Source organism: Oncorhynchus clarkii, chromosome 19 (assembly GCF_045791955.1).
Source record: "Oncorhynchus clarkii lewisi isolate Uvic-CL-2024 chromosome 19, UVic_Ocla_1.0, whole genome shotgun sequence".
Classification (NCBI taxonomy): Eukaryota; Metazoa; Chordata; class Actinopteri; order Salmoniformes; family Salmonidae; genus Oncorhynchus; species Oncorhynchus clarkii.
In genome coordinates, this window is record NC_092165.1 from 45,947,129 (window position 1) to 45,962,445 (window position 15,317).

The 15,317-nt window shown below is 42.5% G+C and overlaps 2 protein-coding genes across 2 annotated transcripts; both read right to left on the minus strand.

Annotated features, from left to right (window-relative positions):
- Window positions 1-223: 223 nt before the first annotated feature.
- On the minus strand, window positions 224-4,331 carry LOC139374294 (zinc finger and BTB domain containing 8A). Its single transcript, XM_071115330.1, has 4 exons — window positions 4,183-4,331; window positions 1,607-2,466; window positions 1,343-1,512; window positions 224-1,232 (listed from the first exon to the last, which is right to left on the minus strand). Exons 1-4 carry the CDS (start codon window positions 4,245-4,247, stop codon window positions 912-914), a joined length of 1,416 nt encoding a protein of 471 aa, XP_070971431.1. The 5' UTR covers window positions 4,248-4,331; the 3' UTR covers window positions 224-911.
- A 733-nt stretch (window positions 4,332-5,064) lies between these two features.
- Window positions 5,065-10,890, minus strand: LOC139374295 (UDP-galactose-4-epimerase). Its single transcript, XM_071115331.1, has 11 exons — window positions 10,704-10,890; window positions 9,097-9,230; window positions 8,685-8,800; window positions 8,379-8,492; window positions 7,921-8,097; window positions 7,657-7,770; window positions 6,485-6,551; window positions 6,240-6,325; window positions 6,024-6,101; window positions 5,691-5,805; window positions 5,065-5,341 (listed from the first exon to the last, which is right to left on the minus strand). The coding sequence occupies exons 2-11, from the start codon at window positions 9,215-9,217 to the stop codon at window positions 5,274-5,276; spliced, it is 1,056 nt and encodes a 351-aa protein (XP_070971432.1). The 5' UTR covers window positions 9,218-9,230; window positions 10,704-10,890; the 3' UTR covers window positions 5,065-5,273.
- Window positions 10,891-15,317: the final 4,427 nt, after the last annotated feature.

The window sequence follows — 15,317 nt, forward strand, 5'->3', positions numbered from 1 at the left end:
TTGGAAAGTGAAGTTACATCATGAACGTGAGTGACGTGAGTGTAGTGTCTTTAACGTTTTATTCTATCTCGTAACCTTTATTTTGAATTTGGTTCAAAACATTATAAACCATTTGTGAGCAAAGAACAGCCACAATACGGCCCTAGACCCCACCATAGATAATCAAACTCAAATTGAAAGACATTTCCTGATGAATCAATAAAACAAAGTCAACTTGGAATTCTTACAAAAATATAAATTTTATGTGTGTAAAATAAGTATAAAAGATAATAAATAAACATGAATGATACATCAACAATAATCATGGTCAAAATAATGTGTAGTAATTCATTTGTAAATAAAAACAAACAATTAATAGTAAACAATTAACAGAGTAAAACATTCTCTACACAAAAACGTGCAAACACAGTCCACTGTAGTTGACTTAACATGAAAGGCATTGGCAAACATATATAAATACCATTGACTTCCCTTTGACGTCCCTTAAAATCCTCACTAACATCAAAGGTGTGAGGAGTATTTGGCTGGAAATAATATTGTTAATATTAATGTTAATATTCTTGATGCAAAGAAAGATAAAAGCTGACAAACAAAATGGTACCATTGTACATTGAATATCAAACACTTTCTTTTCATATTAAACTGAAAATACAAGCTTGAAAACGTCTTGTTAAGAATAAAAGCAGTCTATTATATTACAAATTCTAATATTTACAGTTATAAACAATTATTATTCAACATAACTTTCTCCAATGAATAGTCATTAAAAATGTGGATGCTTATTTATATATAATCACTGACAATAAACGTTGAGAAATATAGCAGACACTCATACACAAAAGTGCCCAAGCAAGCAAGCAAGCAAGCAAGCAAGCACACAAGCACACACACACACACACACACACACACTTTCACTGAAGCTCCTCATCGCTGTCTTCCACTTCCTGGATGATAAGGTCAGCTCCTGAGTCTTCTGCCAGGTCGTCATCATCGGTTACCAGCCAACTCCTCTGTGTGTCTCCATCCTCCTCCTCCCCGTCCACCCCCAGCAACAGGGCAGGCTCCTCGCTAGCCCCCTCCAGGCCATCGATAGGCAGATCCTCACAGCCCGTCTCCTGAATGCACTCAGTACACATTCGGTAGCGCCGCAAGCCCTCACACACTACCCGCCCACTCTGCTCTGTCACCTGACGCTTACACTTCCTGCACACCAGCTTCCTGGCCTGATGGATCTGTAGAGCATCAATCAGGGAAACAAATTGAGAAATTATACAGGAAAAACACTAATAGAATGTCTACACCTGTAAATCTGCCCACCATGTTTTAGCCCTAGATGACTCACCGTCTCGAAGTGGCTGCGAAGGTGCTCCAGGCGGGTGAAGCGTTTGTTGCAGGCCTGGCAGGGATACGGCCGCTCGCCCGTGTGACAGCGCAGGTGCCTCTTCAGGTCTGCCTTCCTCTTGACCGTGTGAGTGCAGAACGGGCACTTGAAGCGCATGGAGGGGTTAGGGTCTAAAGTGAGATTAGGGGGACATTAATTAGAACCTGTTTTAACCCTAAGAACCTAATAATTAGTAAGGGTCAATAATAATATCACCGCGCTCACCTTTGTTAAAGAGTCCCACAACACCCACAATGGTAGGTAGAGTGGCATACAGTTCGTCTGCCTTCTGTGCCGTTTGTGACCGGGCCTCTTGTATGGCCAGGGCCTCATCTGTTGAGGAGCGCATGCAGTAGGGTTTCCTCTTGCCAGCTCCTTTCCGTCTGCGCTCCGCACGAGGCCGGGCAAACTGGGGCTCCTCTGCATCCGGCAGCGCCTCCACCTCAGGGCTGTGCTGCTGGCTGGGCTGAGGGGAGCTGAGATCCTGCTTCAGGACTGCAGCATCCAGGTCCAACTCCTTCACCAGGTACCTGGAGGACTGGGGCCTGGAGCTGTCGTGGGTCCAGAGGGCAGAGGGAGGGCTGGTGGAGGTGGCTGCTTGGTGGTCTATGGCGTTGTCCTCCCTACCCGCCTGAGGATAGCTGTTCTCAGACAAGCTGAGGTAGCGGACATCATCCTCTTTGGCACTGATCTCCAGGGAGGACTTGATGAAGTCCTTGCAGTAGCTGATGACGTTGTTCATCTGCAGGTAGCTGGCAGCGGACATCACCTCGATCACATTGTGGCTGGAGAGGTCCAGCTGTCCAGAGTAGATGAAGTCCAGGATGACGGTGAACGTGTCGGGGCTAAAGACCTCGAAGGAGGTGCTGACCGGCTCAGCGTTGTCATCAGCCCCATGGGAAAGCAGCATACGGAAGTAGCCGCTGCTGCCGAAAAGGACATTGCGGTGGGCCTTGAAAAGCTGGCCCTCCACCAGAACGTTGCAGTCACAGAACAGCTCCTGACGCCTCTGATTATCCAACTGCTTCAGCAGATAGCTCTGGTGATCGGCTGTGATGTCAGTATGGTACCACCGCTGGGCCTGTCTGCAACACACAACAGACATATGTGACAGGTGAATATAATGTCACACAAAAATTATAATAAAGAGGAAAATTGTTGAGACTGATCACATAATCTGGATTGTAAAATCATTCAATATACAAATATGAATTCACACCACCAGGATAAACTGAAATAAAAGTGAATTCAATTAATTATTTATGAAAACAATTATACACCCCAAAATGTGCAACTTTCATCCTCTTGTGTAACCATCACTGACTGCCTTTTGTTTTCTAGGTGGAGCCAATCCAACTCAATGATTTATATACACACTAGATGACTAGTGGGGCGCTGTGTTGAAGCCACTGTGCCTCTATCTTGGCACTCCCCCACTTTGTAAAAAATATTTGAAAGCTATAGTAATTACTTTATTAATGTCTACATTCATTTTTGCAACATTCATTTGAATCCATACTTTTAAACTATATTATGTGAGCTAAACATACAAATCAAATAACTGTAAATGATATTTTAAAAAATTCCTTTAAGTATTATATTTTTTTAGATTACTAATGTTACTGTCCCCACCACAGCAAAAAAAAGATGGACAAAAGTACATGTATTTAAGTATTTGAAACATTTAATTGAAATACTGCAGTATTCCATTCATTCCTATGGAGGACTAGGCCTACTAGGGAGTGCCAATATGGCCGACTCGTGGCTTCAAAGCCTCTCAATGGCCAATACATAAATATACAATCCAGGGTTTATATACGCCACTGATCCAACTCTTCAGAGAGTCAGCCTACTAGTCCCCAACCTGCACCGTGAGTGGTTGCCTCAGCCGTCAATCAAGCGCTTTATTATCTGAGGGGCTACACCCGACTCACTGACACCATCGGGTAACGAAACCCTACAATCATCCCACAGGAGAATATAAACCCTCACCAGGAAACTCTTCACAAATAGAAAATGACAGTAATGAGACATTATGAATGTGTGCTGCTCTCATACACAGTGGGTATATTTGCTTTGTGGATTTATTGTAGGTTTTGGTTGTTTAAAACCATGTCAAAATGTTATCGTTTAGCCATGTATTTATCCCTAATTACTTATATCTAATTAGCTGATGACGTTTGTTTTTAAATCAGCATTTCGTAATAAATATATGGAATACATGAAGAGCTGCATGCAGCACTGCGCCCACTTAACGCCCGGTTGGAGTGGATACCCTAGAAATCAAAACAACGAACTAATTCCCTCCAATATATATAAATCAATATACAATTTAATTCAAAAGCATTTACGCATCTATATCTTAAAATTACTGTGAACAATAATAGGCTACTACAGCGCATCGAAATAAAATCGGGTAGCTTCAGTGCCTGTGCGCGAGCGCAGGAGAGACGCCCACTTACAGCTCCCGCACAATGGAATTACAGTAAAACAGAGATATTATGGTAGACTTCAATCGATCATGGACAAACAAATACGAATCATAGTTATATCCCAGGGGCCAACGGACCGCATCACCTTCACACCCGATTTTGGTTCCATTGATCACCCCTTTCATGCCCAAACTCCAGAGCTCAGTAGGCTATGAGCAGCGAAGAGAATTTCCGTGCTGCGGAACCTAGTGCATTTTCCTCAGGCGAGCGATGTCCGCAGGACCCGCTTACGCCCTATAGGCTAGACTGCTTACCCGCGCTCTCTGCTTCTGCCAATGCTCTACCCACGACAAAGGTATCGATACTCACAGGTGATTTGGTTCGCCCGTTGCCCGATATGGCAAATTCGCCCCCATCTCTGTCACCATTGCCATTTTTTTATTTTTAGTTGGCAATTTTACTCCTTCTTTTACTGGTTCGGGGTACACATTCGCTCCACTTCCTGCTCAGCCCTAAAGACCGAAACCCGTTTATAGACCGAGAAAAAACGGCAGTGCTGACGTGGGTGTTTAACTGAGCGCCCGAGGGCCAAGGAGCCACTTAAAGTACAAGTGCCCCTTTTAGAGACTATACTCGCCTTTTTCGGCCTTGAAATGGGAAAGTATTGAAAGAGTAACATTCCTAAAATACCTGATCCTCCTAATTTTTGTTTAAAACACAATTTGAACAGATTATTTGTTTCAAAAACATAGCCTATCCCATAGCCACAGGAAGTATGGTGCTGAGGGTGCTGCAGCACCCCCTGATAAATCAAAATTTAAAACAAATAATCAATAAAAATAACATAAATAAATATTGTTCAACAAAATTTGTGAACTTGGCCTTTATTACTCCTGTATTTATACTCCTTTGTTACAGGGCGGCAGGGTAGCCTAGTGGTTAGAGCATTGGACTAGTAGCCGGAAGGTTGCAAGTTCTAACCCCTGAGCTGACAAGGTACAAATATGTCGTTCTCCCCCTGAACAGGCAGTTAACCCTGTCATTGAAAATAAGAATTTGTTCTTAACTGACTTGCCTAGTTAAATAAATAAAAGTATTAGCAAGAAATACTCCTCAAATACTCTCCCCCCAACACCAATCAAATCACAATACAATTTCTTTATTTCCCCATTTTATGGCTCTAGACTCAACTATTAAATAATTACAGAACATGTCTATGACAATATGTATAAATGACAAGACAAACAGAGATAAGACATGGTATTTTTTATCTAAGCATTAGAGAATAGTCTTAGTGAAAGTAGCTATAAGGAATCAACAACATAATATTAAATCATTATGAAATATAAATCATTCATTTTGTCTTGAGGTCTCTTCATGTGTGAATGTGATTTTTTTGTTGTTGCTTTGGCCCATTAATTTAGGAGGAAGTGAAGAAGGTACTCATTGAGATTAACATCTCATGAAGACGGGCCGTTATTGGTGAATCCGGTTGGGTTTTTGGACTGCCAGCGCCACAGGTCCTTACCTTGGAAGACATTACCAGAGGCATGACATTATTACATTTTAGTCATTTAGCAGAAGATAATGTATCTTATCCAGAGTAACTTACAGGAGCAATTATGGTTAAGTGCCTTGCTCAAGGACACATTGACAGTTTTTCACCTAATTGGCTCGGAGATTAAAACCAGCAACTTTTCGGTTACTGGCCCAACGCTCTAAACAGCTAGGCTACCAAGCATTACATTATGCTCTATAGAATCAGGATTGTGCATTGTGCTGAGGACTGGGGCTGTCGTGGTGTGATGACAAATGATGTATAAACTCAGAGTAACAGTTACACTAAGTGGTAGGTAGTTCAATAAAGGTTTACTTACACATTCTCTCCAGGTTGAAATCAGCTTTCCAGCCCAGCTCTTTCTCAGCCAGACGGGGGTCAGCATAGCAGGACGCTACATCTCCTCCTCGTCGGGGGGCAATCAGGTACATGATCTGTGGCAAAGACAATCATAACAGTACAACCACCCCCACGTGAAATTGTTTGGTCTGAAATTAGCGGTCAGACAGGTATCGCTTGAAGTAGCTGCTTTCTACACATGAAGACTTAAAAAGGATTCCATTCCCTGTGATTAAGAAGTAATAGATATACAATACAGGAATACTGATGGATGAAGGCTCTGAAGTTTTTAAAAGAGGGTCAAGTCACTCACCTCTATCCCTGAGGCCTTCTCCATAGCCTTTACCATCTGGAGCACAGAGTAACCCGTTCCTGTTCCTAAGTTATACACCTACAGGGAGATGAGGGGAAAATGTCACGTTTCTATAAGACAATGGATGAGACAAGAGAAATTGTGAATGAATGAGGAAAGACAGGACACATGAAGCATGTAACAGTGGGGTCAGGTAAGCCAGCCTGTATACTGTACTTTGCATCCACAATTGTCCTTCAGTTTCTTGAGAGCAGCTATGTGTCCTTTGGCCAAATCCACAACATGGATGTAATCTCGCACCCCTAAAGAGAAGAAGGATTATTCACAATTGGATGCATTTCTGTAAAATAAACATGATTTGACATTTACCATCAGACAAGGTTATTACTGATTGATTGAAAACAGCATTGAATATCAATCAACCCTCTTTTTTCTTTAAGCATAAAGTCAGTCATCATTACCTGTTCCATCAATAGTGTCGTAGTCATTCCCAAACACATTGAGGTGTTTTCTTCTACCAATGGCAACCTGGGTTAGAGAAGAGAGAGCCACAGCACCTAAAGTTAAGTCAATTATACTCAACAAAAATATAAAAATGCAACAATTTCAAAGATTTTACCGAGTTACAGTTCATAAGGAAATCAGTCAATTTAATTCAATTCATTAGCCCCTAATCTATGGATTTCACATGACTGAGAATACAGATATGCATCTGTTGGTCACCGATACCTTAAAAGAAAATGGGCCTCACAATAAACCTCAGGATCTCGTAATGGTATTTCTGTGCATTCAAATTGCCATTGATAAAATGCAATTGTGTTTGTTGTCTGTAGATTATGCCTGCCCATACCATAACCCCCCTGATACCATGGGGGCACTCTGTTCACAACCTTGACATCAGCAAACCACTCGCAAAACACCACGCCATACACGTGGTCTGCGGTTGCGAGGTCGGTTGGATGTGCTGCCAAATTCTCTAAAATTTGGGGCGGCAGGGTAGCCTAGTGGTTAGAGCGTCGGACTAGTAACCGGAAGGTTGTGAGTTCAAACCCCCGAGCTGACAAGGTACAAATCTGTCGTTCTGCCCCTGAACAGGCAGTTAACCCACTGTTCCCAGGCCGTCATTGAAAATAAGAATTTGTTCTTAACTGACTTGCCTGGTTAAATAAAGGTAAAAATAAAAAAAAATAAAAACGAGGTTGTAGGTGGCATATGGTAGAGAAATTAACATTAAATCATCTGGCAACAGCTCTGGTGGACATTCCTCAAGTCTCAACTTGAGACATCTGTGGCATTGCGTACACATGTGTAATGATCATGCTGTTTAATCAGCTTCTTGATATGCCACACCTGTCAGGTGGATTGATTATCTTGGCAAAGGAGAAATGCTCATTAACATAAACAAATTTGTGCACAACATTTTAGAGAAATAAGCTTTTTGTGCTTATGGAACATTTCTGGGATCTTTTATTTCAGCTCATGAAACATGGGACCAACACTTTACATGTTGCGTTTCTATTTTTTGTTCAGAGTACAAAACTACATCCCGGTGAAAATAACAGAAATTAGAAAAGCAATAGTTCAAAGTGGGATACCACATCATTCATGGTGGATAAACATTATTTGTGGTTACCTGGGCGACATAGGGCAGCAGGTTGTTGGGGATGCCCTGAGGGTCTTCTCCGATGAGCCCAGAGGAGTGAGCCCCGATGGGGTTAAAATACCGCAGCAGCACCGAGTTCCAGTCCTGGGAATACATGAAGTAGTATGGGCATTATTATCATTATACACATTGTTATACAAACTGTTATTCAGGACATCTATCATGCATGGGATGTATGTGACAGATGGTCAGGGTGTGTGTTGAAGAATAGAGAGCCTGGGGTAGGTACAGTACCTTCTCTGCCTTACACTGGTCCATAATCATCTCCTCTATGAAGTACTTGGTCTTGCCATAGGGGTTGGTGCACCCCCCAACAGGGTGCTGTTCATCTATGGGAAGCCGCTGGGGGTCTCCATACACCGTGGCTGAGCTGCTGAAGACCAGATTGCGCACGCCATGAGTCTGCATCACCTGGGAGACATGCAGATGCACACACGACACACACACACGGACAGCAGCCGTTGAGACAGCAATCTAAAGCACACACGCTTAAGCATACAGACTAACATCCCGAGGTTGGTTGAGATTATTGCAAGCATCGCGTAAACATTAGTAGCTGGTCATAAAGTAAAAGACAATCAATACACACCGGCACCCATGCACTTAGGTAGCAGTTCTCGGAAAGCAGCCATTACAGAATTGGTCACTTCAAATGATGCAAGGCAAGCTGAGATTGGGGTGTTCTAACTTACCTCAAGCAAGTTCATGGTTGCAGTGAGGTTAACCTGATAGTACCTCAATGGCTGCTCAACTGACTCACCCACCGCTTTCAGACCAGCAAAATGCATTACAGCACTGAATGAATGCTGTTAAGACATTAAGACAGAGACAAACAAGTAAACACTTAATAAAGACAAAGGTGAGTGATGTCTTGAGCAAAACTAATAATAGGGCCAGGAGCTGTCCTGGAACACATGACCTGAAGAGTAAAACTCTGGTGCCTAGTTAAAGCAAATGCGTTGGAACACTGTTCAGCAGGGATGAGTGTAGTTTCTAACCTGTTTGAAAAGCTTCTCCAAGCCTGGGCGGTCCAGCAGGTCCAGCTCATGGAACTCAATGCTGGTGTCCAGGATCTTCTCTATCCTCCGCAGGCTCTCAGGGACATCTCCTTCTCCTCCATAAAACATCAGGATGTGGAACAATGATCAACACACACACACACACACACACACACACACACACACACACACACACACACACACACACACACACACACACACACACACACACACACACACACACACACACACACACACACACACACACACACACACACACACACACACACACACACACACACACCTTACTGTAACTGTTCTCACCCAAAACAAACAGTAACTGTCAAACAGATAACGTGCGTTACATCACTATCCCTCTCAAAGTTACGCCGGGCAAACTAAGGACACTTACCTCGGACAGCATTGCTGAAGTTATCTATGACCACGGGGCAGAATCCTGCCTCAATCAGTTCCACCACACAGTGGCTGCCGATGTAGCCTCCTCCCCCAGTCACCAGGACCTTCTGTGCCATCGTGACCCCCTGCCTTACAAAGACAGAACACATCACACAACAGCAACACACATGACAACAACATTAGTGGACACAGCAACATACTAGAGACGTGCTCAGATCGACCTTATTGAAATCCTAAAGATCAATGTCTGACTAGTGCTTTGCAGGAAAAACAAATGCGGAGGAGCATGTTTTATGATGAACAACTCATGGTGTGATTATAGGAATGCACAAACCCTTAAGAGAGTTTATGTCCCCTGCTTATCTTGTGTAATTTCTCCCAGTGTACATACGCATTTGATTACTGCTACAGTGCTATTTGGCTTGTTAAATCAGATTTGCCCCACCATTCTTAATTTCTTGTATTTTTTCCCATACATTTGAATTGTTTGACATTTTACTGCATTGTTAGGAGCTACACAGAACAAAAATATAAACCCAACGTAAAGTGTTGGTATTACAGACAGAGGAGTATTTCTGTCTGTAACAAAGCCCTTTCATGGAAAAAACTCATGATTGGCTGGGCCTGGCTCCCAAGTGCTGGGCCTATGCCCTCCAAGCCCCACCTATGGCAGAACCCCTGCCCAGTCATGTGAAATCCATAGATTAGGGTCTAATTTATTTATTTAAATTGACTGATTTCCTTATATGAACTGTAACTCAGTCAAATCTTTGAAATTGTTGCATGTTGCGTTTATATTTTTGTTTGTGATGTAACACAAACTGTGTACACAACCAATACACTTTGATTTGATCTGACTTTCATTAGACTGTAACAGTATTTCAGGAACAGCCCAGGTCAAGAGAGCAACCCATAAAACCCGGAGGGCTTGTCAAGCTAGAATTTTTTAAAGAGGTATGCGGTTCGGCTATTCAACTTCAGTCCCCCACCCCACCCAGTCCCACGTCACCATTCAGTGCACCTGTTCGACCAGGATATAGAGGATGAAAAGATAACATTGGTGCAGTAAAGAGAGGCTGTGTTCGAGAGGATAAAAACCATAATGTATCATGGGTAAATTGTGACTGACTGACCAATCTACAAACCTATTTATAACTCGACATCATAAATAACTACTCATTATTATTTGTAGATCCGTCAGTCAATCACAATTTACCCATGAGACATTACGGTTTTGATCCTCTTGAACATTGCCAGTGTCCCTAATATCAGATTACACTGTAGATGCATTGAACATGATCTGGAATATGACTGATTCCTGGCCTTTTTTGTGCATTTCCTGACATCAAGGAGACACATCAGCATAATCAGTCAGTTATAAAATGTCATTGGACTGCTATGTTATGCTTGACTCTCTCAATCCTGTCTATAATAAGTCATCCGACACTAAAGTATTAAATCCATTATACAGTTTATAGCGGCAGTAAACAAGTAAACATTCATTCAACTCTTCTGATTTTAGTTATTGCTAAACTGTCATCACTGGATAAATCCTAACACTGTCATTCACCCAGAAAATCATTCACGAAGGAAAATACTTACTTGTACGTCCTTTACACCAAATTAATTGTATTCCCGGGAAGGAAGACGTCCGAAGAATATAGGAGTGTGTAAAGGACTGCTTTGACAAAATTAAGCTATCACCTGAAACAAGGGACGTCTCTCCCTGTCCTGTTTTGACATATTTCTTGCTTCCTGTTCAGAGAGAGACGTGGAGCTGTGTTAAGTCAGAACAATCAGATACTACATCCGGTAGCGTATAGCTGTTTTTTTTCTCAAAATAAAAGCCATGTTTACTGGATTGAATAATATTCACTTTTTTGTGCCTCCTCATGACTACTTAAACATATATTCCTGCAGTAGAGCTTTCTCTTCGTGGAGACGTAAGATGTTATAATTGTATTATCAGAAATTATAATATTTGACTTACAGAAATACGATCTATTTTCTATTTATCAGAGAGGACTTTTATTTTTGTAAAGTCACCCGGTTCAGTTAGAAAATCTACGGACCACTTGCGCTAACTTCCTGGCACTGATACGTGAATGGCGTCAAACAAGGAAGCCTCACATGCTCCGACGTCAGAAATCACTCGATGGAAACCACGCCTTTGACTATTAGACAGTACAGTGACTGTGGTGGCAGAGAGCTTGGGGCACTATTGACCAGAGGCCAGATGTACCTATCTATGCCCACATTTAAGGCATGGAAACTTCAGAAAAAAGTCTAACAATTCAACCCTTCCTCTCTCTCGCTCCCTCTCTCTCAATTCAATTTCAATTTAAGGGGCTTTATTGGCATTGCCAAAGCAAGTGAAGTAAAGAATAAACAAAAGTGAAATAAACAATACAAAATGAACTGTAAACATCACACTCATAAAGTTCCAAAAGAATAAAGACATTTTAATGTCATAATATGTCGATACACAGTGTTGTAACGATGTGCAAATACTCAAAGTACAAAATGGAAAATAAATACAAATAAATATGGGTTGTTCTTCACTTGTTGCCGTTTTCTTGTGGCAAAAGCTCACAAATCTTGCTGCTGTGATTGCACACTGTGGTATTACACCCAATAGATATGGGAGTTTATCGACAAGGTAAGAAGGGCCTTCGATGCCATCAAAAGGAACATCAAATTTGACATACCAATTAAGATCTGGCTAGGAATACTTGAATCAGTTGTAGAACCCATGGTCTTTATGGTTGTGAGGTCTGAGGTCCGCTCACCAAACAAGAATTCACTAAATGGGACAAACACCAAATTGAGACTGCATGCAGAATTCTACAAAAATATCCTCAGTGTACAACGTAGAACATGCAGAGCAGATTAAGGCCGATACCCGCTAATTATAAAAATCCATTGAAGAACACACACACACACACACACACACACACACACACACACACACACACACACACACACACACACACACACACACACACACACACACACACACACACACACACACACACACACACACACACACACACCACAATACATTTATAAGCTTGTTGATACTATCCCCAATGGGTACACACTGATATAATCAATGTTGTTTCCACGTAATTTCCATGAAATTACATTGAACCAATGTGGAATAGACATTATTAAATTGACATCTGTGCCAAGTGGGTCTTCGCTAATGAAACACGAACCCTCAAGGCAGAACAATGCCTCTTTGTTTGTAGGCCTAAAACAATTTCTTAAACAAATAAGAAAAAACATGTTTCAAAATTGCACAGTACAACTGATATTAAATAACACTCTTTCCCATCTATTCCCTAAATGCAGACAGATTCACTGACGTACACGAAAAGCTGCCAGACCCAGACCCTGCCAGACCCAATGTCCCACTGCCCCAATAGAGAGTGTGGCTCTGAGACAAGGGGAGAGAGAGGGATGATACAACCGAAAGGATTTCATCATAAAATCTACATTTAGATGTCATATTATTATAGATGTGTGTTTCAGTGTGTCATCTGTAAGGTCCTTATGGTCTGTGCAGTTGACAGATATAAAGGAGTGGAGGCATCCCCACATGAATGCCTATATGAAATAATATGTTGTGCCATTTTTGAAACCCTTGCGGCAGTCCTGCCTTGCCAAGGAACACTGGCAGACACTGTGACGGAGGCAGACACTGTGACGGAGGAGAGAAGAGGGAGAAAAGAAGAGATGAGAATTTGGGGGGTACAATTTCCTCACACCTCAATTGCTTTCTCTAAAACTGGGGGAACATGAACTGAGGGGAAATTTTTGAGAAAGGTAAACAAAATACTTTTGGAACAAGCACAGATAAAAATCCAACAATCCAGGAGGCCCAAACAAAGCGTGGCACTAAATACAAAAGGGAACATTATTATTCAGCTCAGAGAAGAACAACACATGTTTTTATTTATTTAACTAGGCAAGTCAGTTAAGAACAAATTCTTATTTACAATGATGGCCTACTGGGGAACAGTGGGTTAACTGCCTTGTTCAGGGGCAGAATGACATATTTTTACCTTGTCAGCTCAGGCATTCGATCCAGCAACCTTTCAGTTACTGGCCCAACACTCTAACCACTAGGCTACCTGCCGCCCCATGAACCACAGGCTTTCACAGATTAACAGCCGGACCAACTTTCTCGAGCTTTGGACTGAGTCAGGGGATTTGACTCTACAGAAACAACCCTTCTGCAGTTTGGTGCTGGATATACGTTGGTGTCTCCTCTCTCTGTAAGTTTCTAATAAGAAATTGCTCTGTCTGTGTTTGACTCGGAGAGCATTTGTGTGTGTGTGTGTGTGCTTGCTGTAGGATGCAGGTGCTATGGCCTGGGCTGGGGTGTGGTTGTGTGTGTCTGTGTGAGTGTGTGTGTTAGTCCGATCCTTGGGGTGCCCCTCCAGCACCGTAGCTGGCTGCGTCTAGAGGAGAACCAGGAGAGGACGGAGGGGGAGTGGCCGTGGGAGGGGAGAACCAGAACTTAAGTGTGTGTGTGAGGCACATGGTTCTGTGTGTGGCTCTGATGGATGTACCTACCCCAACCTGTGTCAGCTGAGAGAGGCAGCCAGCCGGAAAGGGACCACTCTGAGGCTCACTGGACAGGGACCATGCTACTCTGGTGACTATAATCAATTATTATTATAGCATCAGTCAGGTAGAAGCTATTGGACCATGAATACAGTATAGAAATTGTTGCTGTTACATGGTTTATAGGTTTATAACTTAGCGCTTAACTATAGATCCTATTTTTTTAATTCACTACATTATTACATTTCTGAAAAGCCATGTGGATATGTTGTGTCAAAACAGCCCGAATGTAAGCTCACATGTCTATATGCCGTTCCTCTCTTGCACAGCCCCTCGCATCTCCAGAGCCCCCAGAGACCTGTCCAACTATACTGGGAACAACATCGCGTTAGAGCCCCTAGAGACCTGTCCAACTACACTGGGAACGACATTGTGTTAGAGCCTCCAGAGACCAGTCCAACTACACTTGGGAACGACATTGTGTTAGAGCCTCCAGAGACCAGTCCAACTACACTGGGAACAACATCGTGTTAGAGTCCCCAAAGACCTGTCCAACTACACTGGGAACGAGTTCTTGTTAAAGCCCCCAGAGACCTGTCCAACTACACTTGGGAACGACATTGTGTTAGAGCCCCCAGAGACCTGTCCAACTACACTGGGAACAACATTGTGTTAGAGCCCCCAAAGACCTGTCCAACTACACTGGGAACGACATCTTGTTAGAGCCCCCAGAGGCCTGTCCAACTACACTTGGGAACAATTACAGCCAGGAGTGTTAGAGCCCTCAGAGATCTGTCATCCCATTACCCCCTCCATTCTCCCAACCTTTATTGACACTCTCATCTCTGAAGGGACCAACCGGAGCTAAGAATTTTGGAAAAGCGTTCCAGGTGAATCTGGTTGAGAGAATACCAAGAGTGTGCAAAGCTGTCATCAAGGCAAACGGTGGCTATTTGAAGAATCTCAAATATAAAATATATTTGGATTTGTTTTACACTTTTTTGGTTACTACATGATTACATGTGTGTTATTTCATAGTTTCGATGTCTTCACTATTATTCTACAATGTACAAAATAGTAAAAATAAAGAAAAACCCTTGAATGAGTAGGTGTTCTAAACTTTTGACCGGTAGTGTACACAGTCTCTACCTGGCTGCAGATACAGAATCTCCATCTCTCAGATGCAGGGATCTACTTCTGCATCTCCCACAATGCACTGTGGGAGACATCTGCGTCCACCCGTCTCACAACGCTCAGACAGGGTGAGTCAGAGCTGCAGATACTAACCATAAGGGACTCAATATGTAAGAAAGGATGTTTTTCCAGTCAAACACTGACCGTTGACACGTTTTGATATGTATCTCCATCAGAGCTGAGGGTTCTGAAAGGCCGTCTGGACGAGGAGGAGGATGAGGGGAATTACTATGATGATACTGAGGAAGGCAGCGATGACAGGCGGACAGAATCTGGAGACTAGCTGGTGAGCTGTGGGTCTATACAACAACAACAGTGTTTAACTTACAGAAAAATGTAACAAACTGACCAAAGGGGAAGTGTTAGGCAGAGCATGTTGTCTAGAGCATGACATTTCTTAACTAAATGTTATCATACTTAGAAGAATACCACATATCAATGGACTAGTTT